Source organism: Diadema antillarum, unplaced genomic scaffold (genome assembly GCF_040938485.1).
Source record: "Diadema antillarum isolate AM-2024a unplaced genomic scaffold, OU_Dant_1.0 seq00000696_RagTag, whole genome shotgun sequence".
Lineage (NCBI taxonomy): Eukaryota > Metazoa > Echinodermata > Echinoidea > Diadematoida > Diadematidae > Diadema > Diadema antillarum.
In genome coordinates, this window is record NW_027271601.1 from 1,178,256 (window position 1) to 1,201,643 (window position 23,388).

Here is a 23,388-nt window from a genome sequence, read left to right on the forward strand (position 1 = left end):
GGAGCAACATCAGTAATTGTGGCATACAGCAACAATAATACAATACTGTATGTAGTGATGCAATATCGATTACAAGTGGTGTTGAATATAATCTCCACTCGTGCTGCTAGATTCAATGTCATCCTGCAAGATTCTTTCATCGACTTGGCTGCCATACATTTTATGAGCTTCCAGCGCGATAGGTATTGGTATACGACCAAGGCTGCATTTACATTTTGTATCACCATTCCCAATGTTCGAAACATGTTTCAATACCCACTACCAAAACATGTTTGCAAAGGCCTTTCTGATCGCTTTTCTTGAGTTGTTGCATCTATCACCTCCATCATGAATTGAGAGGAAGGCCTTGTCACTGCACAGCTCCATGGTGCTGTTTGACCCGAGGAGTAGAGATGTGTAGTTGGCAGTGGTTAGTGTGGACAGGTCTGAGCTATAAACACATTCCAAAAACACTTTGCATTTCTGGCTTACACGCATTTGCAAATCGCACTTTTTCGGTATTTCAGAAACGCGTTTCTATCCCCATAATCAAAACAGCTTTGCGTTTATCAACCGCCCGAATCTCCCTGAATGTTGTTAGGAAACCTTAATTCTATACCAGAAGTGAGTTGATAAACGTACCCTAAGATGGAACTACTAATGTCACCAATCACTTTCAAACACTGGTAATTCTGGAAATTTAAAAAAAAAATGAAAATAGATTGATAAGATAAAACTTCTGATACTAATGTAATCCTTATTCATTAATCTTAATTTGAAAATCTTCACCCTACATGATTTTTGCTTGTTTCTGGTTTGACTAATGCAAGAATATGGGTAACATATTGGAAACAAATATCATAATAATGGGTTGATGATGATTGTGAAAGAAATGAGATTGGTATATTTACATATACAAATCAGAAATCCATGTCAGCATCCCGCCTAGCTGCAGCCTCTGCCTATCAGGTCTCTACTCCAGCGGATTTGGCCCTGGCTCGTTCAGCTGCATCAAAGAACCACACTGTGATGGCATACCTGGGGGAGAGAAAAATATATACATACACAAATAGATTGATAGATGAATAGATAGATGGATGGATGGAGGGATAGATGGATACATATTGCTAAACCAAAAGTTTTGGCATGCATGGAACTTTTGCAAATTTCACCAGGAGTTAAGCTTTGCAAAAGTTAAACAAATCCCTATATTACTAATACATGTAGTATACTCATAATTTTTTTCATAGTATGTAATTTGCACAAATTGCATGATGTGAATGTTTCTGGTTTTACAGTAGACAGATGGCTGGATAGATAGATGGATGGATGGATGGATTGATAGATAAGAGAGATAAACAGAGAGAAGGGTGAAAGAAATAGAAACAGAGAAGAGATATGTTATAATATAGTCATGGCTATACTACAACAGCACTGTATGATAAATCAGCCATGTAGGCAACATTATGTGCATTGGTAACAGGAACAGAAAATCAACATAGAAGTCAATGTGATTATGTTCATACATACATGTACGCTAATAATTTACCAACTGTTGTAACCAAGGTACTGCACAGTTGAGATATAAACTTTTTTCTCCTATATGGGAGGGCGGCGAGTTTTGCAGATTTGGGTCACATTCAAACATCAATCATGGCTCAAACTGCAAAGGGGTCACTTGTGCAAGTTTTGTTATTGTTGAACAAGCCAAGAGAGTGAGAGAGACCACACAGACGCATCTTGAAACCATCAAATGGTCATAAATGCCATTGTGTATAAAAGAAAAAAACGGGGAGGAATTGTAAAATACGTAACATTCACATAGAATGATCTTTGAACAGTATCACTGAGTGATGGTTCCCCCTCATCATGTGGCGTATATCAACAAACTCCCGCCCCATGTAAACCCAGAAATGAAGTTGAGAAGGTAGGAACTAGTTGGCATCCATCCAAGATGACCCAATCTTCAATCCACCTTCTTCGCATCCCAAAAGCCTTCACGCCCTCTCGCAAACAAAGAGGCAACATGTCATTCAATGAACACAATTTTCACACAGACAGGTGGTAACCAAGCTCGACTATCACCGAGATCTCCGCCTCCCTCCTCTGACATGTTCAGATTACATGCCTCAATTTGTTACAAACAAAAGACAGTGATACCTACTGAGGCAGAGCAGTTACAAGAAATAAAATAAAAGGACCAATCCAGGGTCCATGTTTCACAGCTAGCTAACTTGAGGCAGCTTTGAATCGGCTCACAAACCATGTGAGCTTTGAGACAGCTCTAGCTAGCAGCACTTCATTCAGACCCAGATCACCATTAGTTCATCCTGTCATTATCTTTCTAAGCTCTGATGTTGGAGAAGCCATTATTGTACAATACATGAGCAAATAATTTGCGTTCTTTGTTTCAGTTTCCATGGTATCTTGTTTCAAAGATACAGGAATACAGACTGACTTTTGAATAAAAATGCATAAATATGAATCACCTTCAACAACTGCATTCAACATTTTCCTTTTCTCTTCTATATTGGAATTGGCAGGATATATCCTGATGAAGGTTTAGATAACAACAAAAAAACAAAAAACAAAATTATATGTTCACTGACGATTGCAAGAAGCCAGACTACATTTGGTTTCTACTAGCTAACCATGGCACCAGTCATCTTTGAGCTTGCCTTAGTGGCCTCAAACCATGCCCAGAAGTGGTCCATTACCTAGGGGTCAGTAAGACTGGCATCTCATCCTCTTCAAGATTGTCCTAACCGTAGCCCTACTGTAAAACGAGGAATGTTCACATGCATTTTAATTCCGCGAATTTTGCGAGAGCCAAGATTCGCGAAATTAAAATGCACGCAAAAGTTGTTGTCTACACTATATGCATTGAATGTTAGAGGCAACTCCTGAAAATGTCATGCCGCGAAAAAGGCCGTTGGCTCCAATTTGCAAAAATTTCGTGCCGCAAAAATATTGTGTTTTACAGTAAGTCCACTCCTCATAATGTCAAACAAGGGTCTGGGCCATGCTGTATGGATCACATATTAAGGGATACTAGCATTGCGAATGCCATTAATTTTGGGAAGACATTAAACTCTCCTTCAGCCATCAGATGCTCATGAAGGAATTTCTGAGATTAACCCATTGAAGGCTAGTCCAGAGTATACTTTGGCAGGTGTCTGGGGTGTCTGGGATGTGTGTTGTACCATATGTGACCGTGCACCTCAAAACGAACATAAAGTCGCACATACTGATTTTGCGTGAGGACTGAAAATAAGTGAAATGGGTCAACCTAGCCGAAATTGATTTTTTCATATTTTCTGAAAGAGCGGGGTCTTCTTTTACATTATGCTAAAATTTGGTATCATAAAACGGGCAGGAAAGTGTGTTTTTTAGCAGCTTATCTCGAACATTTTTGGTAGAATAGTGTAATTAGGTGTGTCTTTAGAATCCCTTTTTCATTTCTGAAAAACCTTGTCCACACTCTGAATTCACTATTAACTCTAATAACTTTTGAAAGGATAGTGCTACTGCTTTGAAAGTTGGCATTAATTATGGACAGAATGTGTTAATGAGGCATGCTTAATTTCAGTTTAATCTGATAATCCCTTCATTGTTGTTACTCTGGTGGTTTACTTCCTGTTTTTTGTCCCATTCATCTCACAGCCAGCACGGTTTGGTAAAGATTAAGCGCTTGAATAGACACTGCACTTCAGAGCCTCTTTTCTCAGTTCACACTTTTCCTGAGTTTGTGCTTTCTTTCCAATATTTAGATAGGTTAGGAGAGTCCATTTGATTTGAGTTATACATCATTTTAAAGCTTAAAGTCCGCTCTTTCAGAATATGGTCTTAACTAAAAATTCATGTCTGGCGACTTTTTGTTTGTTTTGAGGTGCAGGGTCACATATCAGCTCATCCTCAACAGGTTAAGTTGGACGCACCTGGTGGCAAATGCAGGTAGCACTTCATGTGGATTGCGTTTGTCCGACCAGAAGAAGATGAGGCGATTGAAGATCGGGTCAATGTTGGCCACGATGTTCTGGTTCTCTGGGTAGATCTGCAACCGCCCTCCCTGCTTCTGGAGATACACAGAGTACACGAAGATATCAAATTATTAGAACCTATTCTGATACATTCTTTCAACGAGCACATAACACATTTCATGAAAATTCAAGATGTATCCTAAAACAGTTTCCTTTAAAGATCTAAATGTGATACAAGTTAAAGCTGTACAACATTGTCAACTTCTCTTTCTTTGAGATTATTCTATAAACCCAAAACACTGGCTAACTAATTCTTAACTTCACTATGTTACAACCCAAGACAAGCTATCATAAATGTCTGTTGCAATTACTGTATACTCTTGAAATATTCTACACAACTTCATACCTCAAACATACACCAGGCATAAAGTGGCAAATCAAGGTGGTGGTGCTTTTTTAATTAGATTCCCCTTCATATACAGCTTAAAACATCTTTTATTCCAGATCTTAGTTCTCGACACATTACCTAAATTGGTATACTTTGCAATGACAAAGTAAAGTCCCTGATTCAGTCTAATCTCACTTATACAGCTTAAAACATCTTTTATTCCAGATCTTAGTTCTCGACACATTACCTAAATTGGTATACTTTGCAATGACAAAGTAAAGTCCCTGATTCAGTCTAATCTCACTTATACAGCTTAAAACATCTTTTATTCCAGATCTTAGTTCTCGACACATTACCTAAATTGGTATACTTTGCAATGACAAAGTAAAGTCCCTGATTCAGTCTAATCTCACTCTATTTTCTCAAATCTGGTGATCTCCTAAGTAGTCTAATGTTTGTTTAACTGCTGTTTTACACTCAATATATCACAAATATGCATGGTTACATCACGGTATTGTGATGTCTCACATTTTAACACATGTAATAACTAATATTTTAGTTCTTCCCAAGAGAAAAATCATACATCGTTAGACCACAGCTTATGACACTTTTTAAAATGAAATATCACTTTGATGCAAAATAACAAGAAAATCCCACCAGTGGCAAGGCAACACAGAAACAATTAAATTTCTGCATTCAATTGCTTGGGAACCCTTTTGTTCTGCTTGGAAAACATTCTCAGAGTGTATTTGACTACTTATTTGAGAATATAACACCGTACCAGATACATCCTGTACTGATATGAAGCCAAAACAATCAAACTGCATGTAAACAATTCATTCAACATAAATGGAAAGAGAAGGCAACAGAAAACAAATATTGCATGGCCAAGGTTTTGCACGTAGGCCAGGGACACGACAATATCTCCCCCCCCCCCCCCCCCCCACAGATAACTGCTTTGATCCCATTCACATTTCAGAGTGTAATTATTTGCACTGTGCTTCACAGACCTAACTCAATAGGAAGCAACAAAAACTGTGTCACTAATGCTAGCACTATCATCATTCAAAGGCATTTTTGATGAACAATAATACTGCTTTGGTACTTTTGTACAACATCATTTAAGATAAATACATGTACACACAATGATCATAGTGTGTGGTGAACAGAAGGGGGAAGTAAAGAAGAGAAGGGGGTAGGGAAGGGGAACAAGTTATTTCTTGGTTTATCGCCAGGTAAACCCTGGAGCTCTGAAGTCAAAGAACTGTTCCACTATAAATCCTGCTTCTTTTGCTCACCCTCACGGCTATGGAGATGATCTATGAACATCTCTTGTGTTGACTTTTGAAAAGGATGCTTCTATCTGCAATTGGTAGCACTTAGTACAGTTACATGAATCAATACCAAAAGTGAAATCCGATCCACAACTTGAATCAAATTCAACAGATTAAATGGTCTTTCACTTGGCCATGCATATACAACTATAAACACACATTCATAAGCAACGTAAGTCAGTGTGCATGTGGCAACCAATGACAGTATTTTGAGAGAATGCTTTTATTTGTGCATTGTGATTTTGCTGCAGTTTTTTTTTAGACATTCAGAAAGCAGGAAAAGCCAAGGTGACTCTTTACCAACATTCTTACTAACCCCACACAGTGAATCATATCTTATACCACGACAGGAAAATTTTACAAACACACCACACACCCACATACAGTGTACCCACACACCCACAAAAAAAAAAAAAAACCCAACAATAACCAACAACAACACTTTGGAAATGTGACATTGTGCCTGGGGCCTACTCTAGCATCCTGGGGTTGATCAATTATGAAGAAAATTCATATTTCCTTTTCAGACCTACCAACACAAGAACAAAACATAACAAAACATGATAGACCTATAAATTCAATTGTATCATTGCCAGATATCGCTATACATTCTCCTTGAAAAAGACCTTCAGTCATGAAATCTTATAAACTTTACCAAGGACAACGCAGTAAAGGTAACTTCAAAGAATGTTACTGGTTGTGAAACTCCTGCCTTCAAGGACCCGCACAAGCAGCTATCAAATATCCTGATTCTTCTATAAAGGGCTTTTTACACTTGTGTTTCTTAACCCCGGACTTTCTCTGACCCAGGACTATCGTTAGTCCCGTACCAATTTTTTCAGCTTTTTACACTCGCCAATTAGTCCCGTACTATCTCTTGTCCGGGGCTAAGGAGAAAACTGACCTTTTTACACTCGTATTTCTTAGCCCAGGACTTTCCAAACCACATGAATATTCATAATTACGCAGTGTACTGTACACGTACACGCACGCACCGGCAGCACTTGATGACCTCGTTTCTGATTGGTCAGTGAGGGTCGGACTTCGTCTCCGTCGCTTAGCCCAGGATTATTTTTTCGTTCTGTTTACACTCACTTGCTTGGCACCGCAATTGCGGTGCTAACCCCTGCTATTTTGCAGGGCCAGATAGTACCGTACTATCGGTGGGGCTAGCCCACTTTGGCAAAAACGAGTGTAAACAGAAAGTGGGCTAAGGATAGTCCCGTACCAACGGTGGGGCTAAGGCCCCCCCTTAGCCCCACCGTTGGTCCGGGGCTAAGCAAAATTTTACAAGTGTAAAAAGCCCTCAATAGTACTAGCAAACCAAGAAAGAGCTATTTTAGGAATTCTAGACTCGAGTTGTTTTCACCTGGGTATCCCAGCCTTTGTTGAGGTAGTAAATACATGTGATACAGCGACCGTCCGCATTGGGGTTGTCGATGTGCTTCACATACTGTGTGCCATTGCCAGGGTAACATGCGACCATTGCCTGAAAGCAGAGAAAAGAAACTAGAAGTGAATCTCAGCAAATTTGTACAAATACATATTGATATTATTTAAAGAATGCCAAAGACATGTTGATAAGAATGCCAAATACAAGCCAACAGATGGACACAGAATGCTATAGATGTATTTGAGCTGATTATCTTGCGCATTGAGCTGAATATCTTGTGCATTGCGCTAATTTCATTTCCTGTCCTCTTGACACTATATTTAGATTTAATTCATATCAAAATGTATTTCATTTTTCAACAGAACACAAATTAAAAGTATATAGAGATGAAATGACAATGGAGTAATAACAGTAATAATGATCAGGTCTTCTTTATCCAGAGTAATCTCTTAGTGTTGCCACTGTTCTACCAGAGGGCCCTGCCATTATTATTACCCTAGCATTGCCAGGTACCCATCTATACACCTGGGTCGAGAGGGACATGGTGGGTAAAAACATCTTGTCCAAGGACGTGAGCACTGGGCGGGAATCGAACTCGGGTCCTCCAATTTGGAGTCAGGAGTATAATCCTCAATACCACAGCACCCCCACTGTGACATCAATTTGCAAATATCACTCTTTTGAAGTAAATATGCTTGCCATTAAGTAATAAAAGGTAAAATTAAAACATGTTCAGTTCAACAACAACAAAAAAGAGGGAAATATAAAAAACAGTAAATATACTATATAAAGATATCATGATTATACTATCAATAATTCCATATTTAATTCGAATACAATGTAATTCTTATTTACATCATATTTCACTGAAAAACATTTCATTGGAATATGATGACAAAGAAATAAAGTGTTCAAGTTTTGTTATTATCATTGCTTTCCAAATGAATTTCATACTGTGTACACTAACAATTTTTTTCAACTTAATACCTAGTGTACATTTGACAATAACATCAGCCTTGAAATTCACTAATGAGCAAACAATTTTTGAAGGAAACTATTGAGATACCTTAGTTAAATACAAAAAAAAATCAACACAAAAAAAAAATGTTAATTTAAGCAAGAGAAACACTCCTCTTTACATCGTACAAAGGTATAAATACACAGTAGATTAGAAATCAAAATAATCAAATGAATACAATATAATGTACACTTAGTCTTATACTGTTATCCATCCGACATCTTCTTATGCTAAAAAATGTCATATAAAGCATTCAAAGATTTCTCAGCAACACATAAAATGTATTAAACGCAAAGGCTATTTGATATGAAATACCATAATAAACAACAACTGCTGATTTTTGAAGAGCTACAATGTATCAGCTTAAGAAATTCAAGACTGACAATGATCAATCAGAAAAATATCATGTACATCTCAAGATATCACAATCTTGGTAAACGTCTGATATTTCTAAATAACTTTAAAATTAGGACACAATTTGGCAAAACAGTTTGACAACCAAAAGTATGAAATATGAATACTACCAGTCTGACTCACAGTCAAAACAACTTCGACATAAAAATGAAAACAATTATGATTAACCTTATTGAGGCATATTCCTTTTTTTGACCTACCAATGGCCATGAACTGCTGTGCATTAGATTCTAGATGGTTGTTACTTCACTTACAGATACCATTCATGAATCAGATCTTTGTTTTGAGATTTGATAGTGGTGTCAGAGGGTTCCCACACACTTTGTGTACCACCAACACCCTTTCCCCAAATATTCCCAGCACATTTGCATCTCATTAACATATGCCTACGTGCAGTAGGCAGTGTAGGACTCGCAGTCTGTTCGTTGACCCCATGCCAAGCAGGCTCCCTCTAGTGAGTGAGGTAGTCTACCTCCAGACCCCAACATGACTCAGCCAAAAACAAGCTGCACTGACCTGGTTCACTGAAACTTGAAAGTGAGTTTCTATTTTAATTTACAAGGTCTTTCAAACAGATTTAATACCACATTCTATTCTGAGAGCACTACAATTCTTGAACTGAAGAGAATGAAAAGACTTCTGCCATCAATAAAAAGACCACTGCCATCATTTGGTCACGGTTACTGCCACTGTGTAAATAATGACTAGCACTATAAACACAAAGTCTGGAAGTGGAAGTCTAGGCCAAAACAAAAATAAGGATATGACAGAGAATTATCAAGAGATGGATGTGTGGACAGGGATTGGGATGGGGTAGTCATCCGATATCATCACTACTCCAATACCTCTTGAAATTTGTGGGATCACAAAAAGGCAAGGATGAAAAATGAAGGATCCTAAATCTCAGCTTATCCACTTAATTCTAAATGCCGAGTGATTCAGAATGACATAGTAGATTTATAGTTTGTCAGTGGTAAATGTGCATGATAGGTGGTGACATTGGTCTGGGTTCAAGGCTGGCCTACAGAAACCATATGTACTTCTCAAAACTATACCGCCTCCTCATCTATAAATCACTTTTGTAGTAGCACAACAAGACTAAAGGACCTGAATATGATATCAAGGAAAATTTGGAAAAAAATACAATTGGGAGAGAGCATGATTGTGTGCCCATTGATAATTTCCGACTGTAACATGATATGAGCAAACACAAGTGGATTTGTCGCTTTCCACAAGGCTTCTCCTCAGACCGACAGATTGAGATGACAAAAAAGGAGGGGGGGGGGGGCAGTGTGCTCAAAACTATGAAGAAATGATAATGGAGCAAGTTTCTTGTCAAAAGTGAAAACTGCTCAAATCACGCACAATCCAGAACTTTCGAGTCTGGACCAGCCCAGGTGGGACATGGGTAAATAGAAACATGAACTGCAGTTCTTAGCATCCAACTACTATTTTTGGAAGAGCAACAAACGGTACGTGCAGAATTATTGGGTCATCGTACGCTGAACTTCCTGCACGTCGTAACTTTGTTGAGTTATCCTTTTCCTTTAAACCAAACAGTTCCCTCTTCAAGCTTTTTTTTTTTTTTTTTTTTTTTTGCCTTGAATTGTTTGATATACTGGTGTGATATTTGAGGATCCTGGTGTGTTTCATCACTCAATGCTGTATGCATTTCTTGACCACATACTTTGAGGTTTTGGAAAGGAGTTGGCTAAAAATAACATCACACTATCACTTTTGTCTGTAACACAATCTCTTCCCACTGCGACTACTTAAAGGAATCCATCACATTGAAATATTTTTATATAAGAAAGAGCTATTTCGATACGATCTATAGGATCTTTGCCTGCTGTCAGTAATATTGACAGGGAGTAAAATCATTTGTCCTTTTTTCCCCTTCAGACTACTTAAGGTTGCTTCAGGTTAAAGGGATGGTATAGTATTGGTTGAGATGAGGATTCAGATTTTAACTTTTTGCAAGATATCTGCAAACTGTTAATGGATTGTTAAGAGCATACAATTTTAAGAGGAATCAAAGGTCTATTTAATGAAAATTGGTGATGAAACGGCTGAGATATTAAAAAAGTACAACAAAGCAATCCTAAAAAAGGTGGGTCACACCTTTAATTAGGATCACTTTACATGTATTTTGCATATCTTAGCCATTTCAAAACCAATTTTCATCAAACAAACTTGGAATTCCCCATAGAATTATATTAAAAACAATAATGCCAGGTCAAGATTTAAATGATAACAGAATAGGACAGTATTTATATCTACTGCAAAACAGAATTTCACCACAGGGACATTGTAAAAACAGTACTCTGATATAAAGATACACTGTACTGACCATTGTAGGTTGAAACTTTGGCCAAATCCTCAACTTTTCAGATGTCACCTAATACTGGAGTTTTCTTCATACAGTTTTCAAAATAAATCAAAGCAATTATAAAGAACATAACTGAATAACAACTACAGTAACAGCCTACATTTTTGTACCGTTTAAACTTTGACAGATTTTTTCACCCCTAAGATTTGTAGCCAGAGCACACATACAACATGCCAGCACCCTTCCCCCTTCCTATAAATGTCAGTTCAACTTTAATGATTACCTCCCTCACCAGTAAATGATCAATGACAGACTCTTTCTGTAATAGCTGCCAGGTACTAAGAATGTAAACATACCGCAACTGTTTGCACACTTTTCCCTCTGAACTTCATGCTTACGTGCTGCCGATGGCGTACACATCAAATTCCGAACACATTTTGAGGGGTCTCATGTACGAAGGTTACAGAATCTAGATAGGTGCACGTACGTTCTTCCAAATTATATTTGTTGAGGCTCTTCATATATTGTCATTAATTTGATTAGGTGATCATTACAAAGGAAGTATTGATGCGTAGCTTCGTTTCTCAGTAGTGTTATTGTTTTCATGCCATTGATAAAGGTATGTATCTATCACATACTTCACTAACAAGCAATATCAGAAACTATATTTCAAAGCAACAATAATTTCTGTGCAAAGTGAGTTTATTTACTACCAATATTGATGATGTAATCAAAACTTTTGCTTACATCATGATATATGGCTTTTACAATTTTGTTAAAGTTGTAGATAAGCAATCTTCATTCTATAAAACCTATAGAAGTACAAAAGCTTTGGAATGACACAAGACTAAAACAGAAACCATCCATATTTGGGTTAGAACATTTCATTAGGCCATATCCTTGGGCTTTTTAGAGTGGATTGGCATTGGGCAGCAATCAACAGTGAAAACTGTGAACTTTCATCATCATTTATATGATTTTGCTCCAATAGATGAGTAAATATTGTCACAATGGAAAAAGGAAAAGGATGTGGTAACACATCTCTTTTGGTTAATTGCTGGATGAGATTTGCAAGGAGTGACTTTGACTGATCTTGGAGGCTTGCCAAAACCAAATTAGTCTTTGTAACTAATACTGATGTTTCCATCAAGTGTACATTGTAACACTGTTTTTCTTGCTTTACAGTTAGGGGTCTACAAGTTACACATACAACTGTACATGTAGCTGTTGTTTGTATCGTTTGTATGATTTCTTTGTATTATGATTTGCTGTTACATGACTACTTGGAAAGAAATTTGATGACTGTACAATTGTTGACAAACAACAAGATGATCAATGGCTTTAAAGTCCCTTCTGAAGGAGTTATCTGTTTTATACAATGTAGATAGCACAAAATACAACCTGCGACTGATTGCTCCACATCAAAGAGCATTATGTTATGTACAATTGTACATGTTTTAGTAAAACATTTGTGAAGCAAAAATGATAACAGCCATTAAAAGCACTGGAATGAATTATTTTTTTTTTCTGATAAACTGAATGAGAGGAAGTGATTCATGCTAACGTCAATACAAAATGTTATGCATACATATAATATAGAAGCATGCCCACACAAGTAGTCATTTCAATCAGAGAAACAAATATTACACAGGAGACCTGTCATCATGTCTTCCCTGATAAAGTCACTGAACATAAAGTTGAGAAAAATACATATAAATTGATTTTTAAGAGAAATAAGAACTATTAAGATTTATTCAAAAATTTTACAGTCTGATATTCCAACAACCTACACTCTAAATATCTAATATTCTTACAAATTTCAATATCATGACAATACTTCTTGTTCCTCAAGCATATTGTCATGACAATCTTTAACATTTTGACCTGAAATCAAGGAATCAAAAGCAGTCATAGAAATGCCAATAAATAGCCAGTAAAATCAGTTTACCTTGAATGAAAGAAAATTTGGAGCATATCTGGCAAACTTTGTACCGTTTCTATTATACATATGTTTTAGTACAAAAACAAATGACTTGATATACAGTACATTGTACAAAAGGGAGACAAACATATTGATGGAAAGCTTTGAGCTTGGACAGCTAGACTAGAGCAACTGCTGTCAACTGGGGTATTGCTGCCTTTTCATATGTGCATGGTTGTACAGAGTGTGCCACAAGCATGTTTCTCATTTACATGTACATTGTAATTGTATACATTGTATGTGATCTACAAACAAGATACGGTAGACATTTTGTATGAGAAAAAAAGCAATGTTCATTTATTCCTATTCTTGAGGTAGATCTGTATAAAACCCTAAGCTGGGATTGTACTAGTAATAAGGATCAATGTATACACAAATTCAATGATGTCATTCAAATAAAATTTGTTAGTGATGCATTGTATTTTGCCCCACTCTAAATTGACAAAAGAGATATACACCTGACACAAAAAGAAGAAGATGCAGTAAGTTTGATTGTTAGATACAATACAATTAATGATGATTTGATGTTTTGGAATCAGCATTTGGTTTGAACAGAAAATTAGAACAAGGGAATGCATATCACTGAAAGGATCTATAGGCAAAATGTTGGGAATTTAGCCCAAATCCAATCAGTGCATCAATTCTTCACATTTATATTACACCTGGATCAAATATCAATGAAATCTATCAAAGGATAGCTTTCAAATTGTGCTCCCCTGATCTGGAATAACACGGGATGGACTGCTGGATGGATGACCGCATCTCCATCACCCCTAGCGACATCATTAGGCTTCAGTGATGAAGGGCTACTTACAGTACAAACATCATACACGTATGTCATAGATGTAAACACTACATAGTCAGAGAATATCTATTTCATGGTTGTGACTATAATTAATGACCTCCTCCCACGTCACTCCTCCAAGAATAAAGCATGTAGTGAATTTGACAGAGATGGAGAGGAGGGGTGTTAGCCAAGACAGACGCCAAGATCCGCTCTGTAACAATCACTGCAGCTACATATTTCAACCATAAGCATTCGCTGGCATTTAAACCAATTAACGTTGACCGGGATGTGAAACGCAAGAACCACAATGTAATTCATTGTTGCACTACATGCGTAGCAAGTCCATGGACAAATTGTGTGGGATATTCTTGAAAAGAATTTAAAAACGATTACAGATATTGTTAACCTGTCATTATACTTTTGAAAATAAACAGGCAACTTATTAATACTTGTATGAACTTCATCAGTATAGAGGGAACACTGATAGTGTGAATAATTTCAGATGTTTAGAAAACATCGTATTTTATTTTCCTTGTTTACAACTAGGAAAACAATTCAAATATTGTACATACCATATATTTCAGGGGGGTTTCATTTTCATGAATTTCGTGAGTCGGGTGATAGTCATGAATTTAACATCAAACAAAACTAACAACTCTGATCCCGACATGGATGCGACATGCATACCTCATGGTATGCATTAGGCTACATTGTACATGGGGTCATCCAACAAGACCAACACCCAATAGTCATAAAGCCCGCAAGTTCGATAATAAAAAAAGGTCTATGAGTCATACAGCCCATGAGTTCGACACTAAGCAAACAAGGCCCACGAGTTCAACACTAGGTAAAAAACAGCCCACAAGTTTGACATTACAACACGGGGCTTATGTCATTGCTGAATCATGAATTAAACCTCTTGTGAAAATGTCAAAAAATCTCAATTTGACAAAAAGATCTACAAGTTTGTTTCACATTGATAATACAGCAATACTTACTGAAAAATCACAATTTTTCTTCAAATCTTAAAGGGGTAGAAGGTCTTTTGTCTATTGTCACTCAGCCATCTGACATTAAAAGGTGAATTCTTTACCTGGTGGAACTCTAACACACAATTACCTTCTAGGGATCATAAGCAAAATACAGCAGCTTTCTGTTACTAAATAAAAAAAAGGAGAATAACCTTTTCAATATTATGAAGTGAATTATACAATTGCCATTTGCTTTATTTCATTTAGCTTACAACTCTCAGTAATTTCACAAGTATACTAGAACTACAAAAAGTTGTATACCATGTTACGTTATGTGGTTTCCACTTCAGTTGTTACTTTGTAGGCTGGACATTCATGTATGTGAATACTTGAACTATTATTCCCAATCAATCCCCCTGAGCTGTTTCATGGAAGTCTGAGGGCTGTGACCAATTGTTATTGGTTGTTCTTGAAAAAAGGGGGAGGGGTGGGGTGGTCAGGTGACTAAAGACAGTGGTACATTTGTTGTAAGTGAGGCCAAATGAATCAAGATGCCTCTCTCACGTTTGGTGACTATTATCTAGATCTAATGCTGCTTTCCATTCTTTGGGTGAACACAGCACAAATGGAGATCAAATTGAGCGAATTATATTGGTTAATCATATCTCCTGTGGATCAAAAGCTTCTGACAAAACAGTCAGCATAGCACAGTGATACATAATTGCATTCCCTTGAAGAAATTGGCATTTTCTTTTGAGCTTCCTATTTTCGCCAACTTCTTGCATCAACACAAAGTGGTTCAGTAGACAGCATACAGCTGTATACAGTGCAGGAGGTCACTGGTTCAAGACCCAGTGAGAAAATCGAAGATGAGGCTGCTATTGTACACATACAATCTTTTATTATGCTTTTTTTCCTGCCTTTTACTCAAATTAAGCATAATTGCAGGTCCTGAGTAAGCAGCAGCCGTGACTTGCATTAACCCTTAGCATGCTGTGAGTACCATTTGCAGACCTACATGTACCAAGTCTCACACCTAAGGAGCGAGTCTCACTCCCTAGCAACCCATCTCACTCCCTAGCAACCCATCTCATTCTCATCTGCCCAGCAATCACTTTCTCACACCTCCCAGAAAGAAAAATAATATAAAAGATGTGGCAGGTAGACTTGATCAATAATAAATAAACACTGGATGAGAAGCCCACTTATGCTGAACTACAAAGGTTTAACATTTTCCTTATTTATTTGTTGGCTAGAGGACCCAAAACTTCCTACATGGCTGTATCTTATGGATATTTTCCTTTTTAAGTATATAATCTGAAGAGGTTTCTAAAAATTCTGCCATCTTCTAATTCATGTCAGTCATTCATTCTGTAGACTCATTTACCTTTGACCAAAATTTTGGCAGAAAATGCTCAAAATGACATCTTGCAGTGACCATCTTTCATAACGAATAGACGAGAATTATGCTAGTACAATTGCAGTACAAGTGTGCACCAAATTGCACAATTTCTAACTCCACAGTGAAAAAGCTCCATTCGGGGGAGGGGAAGGGGGGATCTGCTCTACCCCCACCCCCATCTCCTTCAGTTCTTTTGCTAAATCGCACTTTCTCACTCCCAGCCAATTGAGAAACTTGGCATCTCTGCATTGGGCACTTGACATCTCCCTATAGCGCTGTTCACAGCGTCCAAAGTCCCTTGCACAGAAAGGTGTTTATAAACAATACCTCACTTCACTTCTTCAGAAGGAAAAGGTAAATCCCCTTCAAGTGGTCTGCATCTCATAGATTCTCATTAATAAGTGACCAATAGATACGTGGCCAATATGAACTCCTGTGTTCACTCCAGGAAACCGCTGCAAGTATTTCCAAATAAGCACAATTCACATTAATGCTAAAAAAAGGCATCTCAAATTTGTATGTACAGCTGTAACAGAAGCATCACCAAAGTAAATTGTGGATAAACTGTACTGGTGAGAGAGGAATGTTTTTTTTTTTTTTAAGTGAAAATAAAGGTTAATCTAAATTACACATGAAAATACTTTCTGGTAAAAGTATGACCTTGCACCAATTATTAATCAAAACAACTTCATAAAGTTATCAAGAATGAGCCTTCACAACATGTAACCCATGACATTACCTTGAGATGATGTCCACTTTAAACTACAAGTTCACCTTCATAAACATAAGGAGTGAGAGAATGTAGCAATATTAGTAGAACACATCATTGAATGTTTGAGGAAAATCGGACAATCCGTTCAAAAGTTATGAATTTTTGAAGTTTTTGTGCAGTAACCACTGGATGAGAAGACTATTGCAGTGTGTGAATAACTTAGATGTCACATGCGTACAACAAAGTAAGGAAAATATAAAGAGAATTTCACAAAATTTCATCTTTTGAAAAAAGTACACATTCCCCAGACTCGTTACCGACAAATGGTATGGGTAATATTATTCCCCCTGCCTTTAGAAAGTGGCAAGTCAAGTGCTCTTTTATTATGCGAAAAAAGTGAAAATATGTTGAATTTTCTTTACATTTTCTTTATACTGTTGTACGCATATGACTCACAAGCTGTAGTAGTCTCCTCATCCAGCGGTTCCAACACAAAAATTTTAAAAATTCATAACTTTTGCATCGATTGTCCAATTTTCCTCAAACTTTCACTGATGTGTTCTACTAATATTGTTGCATTCTCTCAATCCTTATGTTTATGAAGGTGAACTTGTCCTTTAAGCAAGCACCTGCTGAATACAACATGCTAAGCACAACATCTAAAATACAATGATATAATCAAACCCCTCAAGCACCAAATGCATGTTACTTATTACAACAAAATTCACATCAAATTGTTGGTTTGATCAATTCAAATTCTGAAAATGTGATTTCCACTGATAAATGCAACATGTATTTCTCAAAGCCTATGACAGAAATGGTAAGAAATTCTCTGTAATCAGATGAAATCAGATGCAGGAAAATCTGCTTTGAAGTTGAGATGAGATACAGTCAAGCATGCATGCAAAGTATTATTAGCCATCTAAAAAGCAACGGGTCACTTCAAAATGTGAAAATTCCCTCCAGTTTCTGATTTCAAATGATTCAGACTTGTAAGTTTTGACTAAGATAGTTGAGAAATCACTCATTCTTATTTTTAACAATAAGCCATATTTCGCATCAAATTTACTAACAAACTACCATTTAGTGCATTTTTGTTGTTGTTGCTTTAATATCTGCAACATCACCATGGCAACACAGTGAAAGACCACAAATATTATGTTTACTCAACCTCACTCACCAAAAGAGTCCCAATTTTTGCAGGAATGTGTTTAAATGCATTGCAGGTCTTTCAACTACCACTTGTAGATCAATAATGCTTTCGCCTATGTAAATGACGGTGACATACAAATATTTTGTATGTGTGCTGTTTTTACCCTAACATGGTTGGATCATTGTGGCTACTGTACATACATCGTGTATCTTTATTTAGCAAAATTATGGTGAATGCAATGTATCACAATGTAAAGTGTGGTCTCATGTTATGTTTTAAATTTATCTTTAATTTAGTGTATTACCATTCTGCTTGCTATGTTACATGTATATGCTGCTTTATCATTAGAAAGCTAACATGAACTTGACATGGTACTGCACTGTAAGAGAATGAAATATGATACTATTATGATCTTAATTATCTTTTTTTATTAAGAAGTTTATTCTGACTCCATGTATCCCTCCTGCATGCCATTCACTGAACATAGAATGTGCTGGTTCTTGTATTGTTGTGTTTTGTTGATGTTGTTATTGTTGGTTTGGAGCAGAATGAGCATTATGGGAAATTATATAACTGGGCCATACAGGGGTTGACTTGCTGATATTTTACCTTGGGTTACAGAATGGTATCCACATGAGTTTTAACTTTTCTTTCATGTCATTACAATCCAAATTTGGTGACAAATAATGAAATTATATCACTAGGCCTAAATACTGACAGTTGCATAGAAGTACAATGTAACAAATACCACTTTTACATTTGCCCACTATTTCTATGTACTTACTCAGACATTTCGCTAAAATCCAACAACCAGCCACTTGGATGAATTGCAGGGGTATAAATGGGTTATGCCCTTTTCTGTAAGGCTCCTTAACTGTGCAAAATGCGGCAATTTGGATTGCAGTCAGTATATTGTTAAAAAGTTGTTTTTGTTTTTTTCTCTCACTCTCGGGGATACAAACCTTGTATTTGAACAGCACTGCATTATCTGAAGGCTGAAAGGCAGTTTTGGTGGAAAAAGAGTAGCAGTATGTTTACTTTTCCTGCAATAGACATGTAGGCCCTACCATAATACAGTTTTGGAAACACAGTATTTTCCATGACTCCATGTATTTGAACAGCACTGCATTGGCTGAAGGCTGAAAGGCATAGTTTAGTGGAAAAAGAGTATGTTTACATGTAGGCCCTACAGTAAATCAATTTTGTAAACACAGTATTTTCCATGAAACCTGGAGTATTTTAGGCAAAAAAAAAAAATACAAAATACTTCAAAGCATCTCTCCTCTCTCTCCCTGTCATGCTGCTCCTCCTGATTGGGTAAAGAATAGAACATATGAACAGCAATCTACCACACACCTGGCAAAAATTGCCACATGTTCACCCTACATTGAGAATGTATGCATGGTACTTTTTTACGATATAAAAGATTATGTGACTGTGCACCTCAAAACGAACATAAAGTCGCACACTTTGATTTTGCGTGAGGACTGAAAATAAGTGAAGTGGGTCAACCTAGCCGAACTTGACTTTTTCATATTTTCTGAAAGAGAGAGTCTTCTTTTACATTATGCTAAAATTTGGTATCATAAAACGGGCAGGAAAGTGTATTTTTTAGCAGTTTATCTCGAACATTTTTGGTAGAATAGTGTAATTAGGTGTGTCTTTAGAATCCCTTTTTCATTTCTGACAAACCTTGTCCACACTTTTCACTTTCAACTCTAATAACTTTTGCAAGGATAGTGCTACTGCTTTGAAAGTTGGCATTAATTATGAACAGAATGTGTTAATGAGGCATGCTTGATTTCACTTTAATCTGATAATCCCTTCATTGTTGTTACTCTGGTGTTTTACTCCCTGTTTTTTTGTCCCATTCATTGCACAGCCAGCACGGTTTGGTAAAGATTAAGCGCTTGAATAGACACTGTACTTCAGAGCCTCTTTTCTCAGTTCATACTTTTCCTGAGTTTGTGCTTTCTTTCCAATATTTAGATAGGTTAGGAGAGTCCATTTGATTTGAGTTATACATCATTTTAAAGCTGAAAGTCTGTTCTTACAGAATGTGGTCTTAACTAAAAATTCATGTCTGGCGACTTTTTGTTTGTTTTGAGGTGCAGGGTCACATACACATGTATACAATGTGTACACTTTATGTATGCAGCATGATTATACTCTACTATAAGTAGACTACATATTCTACTATCAAAATACATCCCTCAAGTTAAAGAGGGATATATTCTAATAGCAGATACAAATATATAGTGTATAGATACACAGACACATTGTATACAAGCTAATGTAAAGCCAAAGGCCTACATACTGTACAAATGTAGATGTACATACATGATGCAGGAAATGTCATTTATACTTTCTGGCCAGATATGATCGTCATAGTCAATAAACACCTGAAATGTGTTAGCATACATGTACCTTATTAAAATACCACATGTTCACTGTGTAGCATCTCATTTCAACAATAGGAGATAGATGCATCATGACAGAAAGGACATGCGTGCATCAAGAAATCTCACCTTTGTCCTCCCATTGATAACAAGATTACCAAGAAGTCCCTGACATTGCATGATAATGGAGTCCATCTTTGAGATGAGTACACCGATTCCTGAGCACCCCTCTTCTGTTCCATCCACCCAAGTAATCTTGTCTCCTCTGATATCTTGGCTGGGGGTACTGTCTCTACTGTAAACAAGTTGTCCGTCTGTCATATTTCCTCCATCATGGAGCTTTTTCACCTCCGTCAAAATGTCTGACCCCACGCTTTCATTCAGAAATTTGTCCACCACACAAATGCCCCTTTCTTTCATACTATTGACAATGTATTTTATTAGTGGTGGCAAATTTGGATTTCTTTGGCTGCCGACTTGGCCGTCGCCTGAGATCTGACGATTGTATTTCAGCTGCGGCGACACGCCAACGGAATATGGTGTAGGCGACATGACGACTTTTGAATCGCTTATGTTTGTGGGCGCGCCTACAGTGAACGACACGGGAGACGCATTCAACGGACGGGACGGGTCCCCGTTGTTGCCTTCGTCCGAGTCCGTAAGCTCACCTTGCTCATCCAAAGCTTTCAACGTGTATGACTTCGTGCGGGGAAATAATTCGGTAGATTGGTCAGTGTCTTGGTCATATTGAAGGTCACTCACATCAGACAGACTGCTAAGGGAGCTGGTGGACATAAGACCTAGGCTCTGCAATCCTCTTGAGACCGATGAGGTTGAAGAGGATGAAGACATAGACGAAATTGACGATGAGGAGGAGCTTATATGCTGTAGTCCAACTCTATCATGTCTGTCGCCTGCAGCAGGGCTGGCACGTACTTTCCGTGCTCGAGCGCCGTGCAGTGATCCGCTGCTCGACCCACTCGTTCTCAAATTATGACTGCTTGATTTCGATTTTGATGAAGTTTCTCCCGGTGCAGTTCGACATGTCCTTTTGTGGGTTTGCCAGTGTATAATCTGATGTTCCTTCGAACAGTACCATGCATCTCGACATCGAGAGCACAATTTCAGATTGTCCATGGCAGTGCAGAGTTCATATGAGCACACGGGAGATAGGGGCTCCTTCCGATCACGTTCGTCACGTACACTGCCGCAGTGTGTGTCCATCGCATAATAATTTCTCTCTGTTGTTTTTGTGTTTCCTGCGAATCCCCTATTTATGCCGTCGGTGTTATTCGATGCGATGTGACTGTCAAAACGGAAACGTAGCAATGCGTACCTGGCGTTTCTCTAAATTGCTGAGAGAGTCATGATTTTCTTGCGGCGGACAGATTCCCAGACGGATTGTATGATAGATAGAAGTACATCTGTACTGCCACTCGTACGTGAAGAAATCACCGGTTCTCTACCACTACGAGTGTCCATGCATTCGCGAGCCTACACAGTACACTACAATGCTGCTCTCTGTGATGAGAAGCGGTACCACAAAACGCACGTGAATAAACTAGGCCTGCCTGGCTAATGTCAGAGCTGTGAGAAACCTCGGCCGCAGAGCGTATGTTTACATTGATCACATGACTCAATATTTACATCTACCCTCAAATAACCGCCTCTCGAGTAAAGATGAGTAGAGTTACGTGCAGGCTCCAGAACAGATCTGCAATTCATTTTGCATTCCATCCAGTTGACAGCTGACCAATAATTCGCCCGCAAGAGTCCAGTATCAACCGTGTCACTCCGCAAAGCCCTACTTTTATTTCAAACCTCTGATTGGCTACAGCACTTCCCTCCTTAGAGTAACCACAACTTTTGCCCAATCGAATCGCGGAACTGGGGTTAACGTGATATCGTGGAAAGCCTCGTGGAATGGCAGTAGAACGGAAAGGGATAACTTAGAAACTACAGTACCTTTTGTATAACACATGACGTCACAAAATGGTGCTGATGGCGATAATTATTGCGACGATGACGATGATGATATACTCAGAGTAATGATAGTATTAGCAACGATAACAACAACAACAAAGATAATTACAAATATGATAAGAAGAACGAACAATATCAATAGTGATGACCAGAAGGGGTGACAGTCATGTCACTGTACATGATGGTAGATAGGACACTAGCTTTTACATCTACGTACTTAGAAGATCTAACAAATTTACAAAGCTGCGGATGTGTATTGCACCAAAGGGAAGTGTAGGATGTAAATAATGTGGTTTGTCGGGGGTACGAACCAAATCGAGGACCCTCCCACGCTGAAGGATGCTGACGATACATTGATTGATCATCGTTACCACCTAGTACAAACTTTCGCTTTTAACATTCAAGAGCAGCTCTGATGTGATGGTACCTAGCTCTTCAGAAGCTACTTGTGTAACAGCGGATATCATTAGCGTGCAAAAGCTCCCTATCCATTACATTCACAGTGTAATGAATGAGAGGAAAGATAATAATGATAGATTGTATACGTGACAGTCGCTTCGTACATTCTTCTTGCGATACGTGCGTTTTGTGCCAGTTTAATCTTTAACAACGACTGAAAATATTAGGACGATTGTTTCGGTTTGCATATTTAAAGGATGTTTTGATTTCATTTATCTATGCATATTCCTTCATTTTTAAGTGAGTTGAGATAGGCATGAATACCGGCTCACTCGCTTTGTCATATATACTAGGCCTACCAATGATTATACTATACGGTAGTGCTTTGAGAACAAGAAAATGGGATTCATTGCAATATAATCTTTTCCCTAATACAGGATCCTATAAAGGAATATCTTGACGCGACATGCCGCAAGATGTTAAAAAACAAAAATTTAACCAGACCTATATCTAGAAATATTAAATGTTTGAGTAATGAATAGATTTTATTTATTGCTCAATGAACTGAAGGTGAAATTACCGAAGAAGAGTACCTATACTGTAGTATAATAAGCCAGTTCGTAATAAAGGGCCTATATCTCACTAGGTACTGCAGGTGACTTCGCCGTGACTGGTGCGACTGATCAATCGCCGCGACTAAAGGCAAAGACGTGGCTTGCGTTCTCACCAATTGCAGAAGCTCAATTGCAGAAGGAGACTCCAGGGC

The 23,388-nt window shown here is 37.7% G+C and overlaps 1 protein-coding gene across 1 annotated transcript; it reads right to left on the reverse strand.

The window, feature by feature from the left end:
- Nucleotides 1-898: 898 nt before the first annotated feature.
- On the reverse strand, nucleotides 899-21,728 carry LOC139737547 (egl nine homolog 1-like). Its single transcript, XM_071648223.1, has 4 exons — nucleotides 20,370-21,728; nucleotides 7,051-7,170; nucleotides 3,918-4,054; nucleotides 899-1,017 (listed from the first exon to the last, which is right to left on the reverse strand). Exons 1-4 carry the CDS (start codon nucleotides 21,462-21,464, stop codon nucleotides 945-947), a joined length of 1,425 nt encoding a protein of 474 aa, XP_071504324.1. The 5' UTR covers nucleotides 21,465-21,728; the 3' UTR covers nucleotides 899-944.
- Between the last annotated feature and the right edge of the window lie 1,660 nt (nucleotides 21,729-23,388).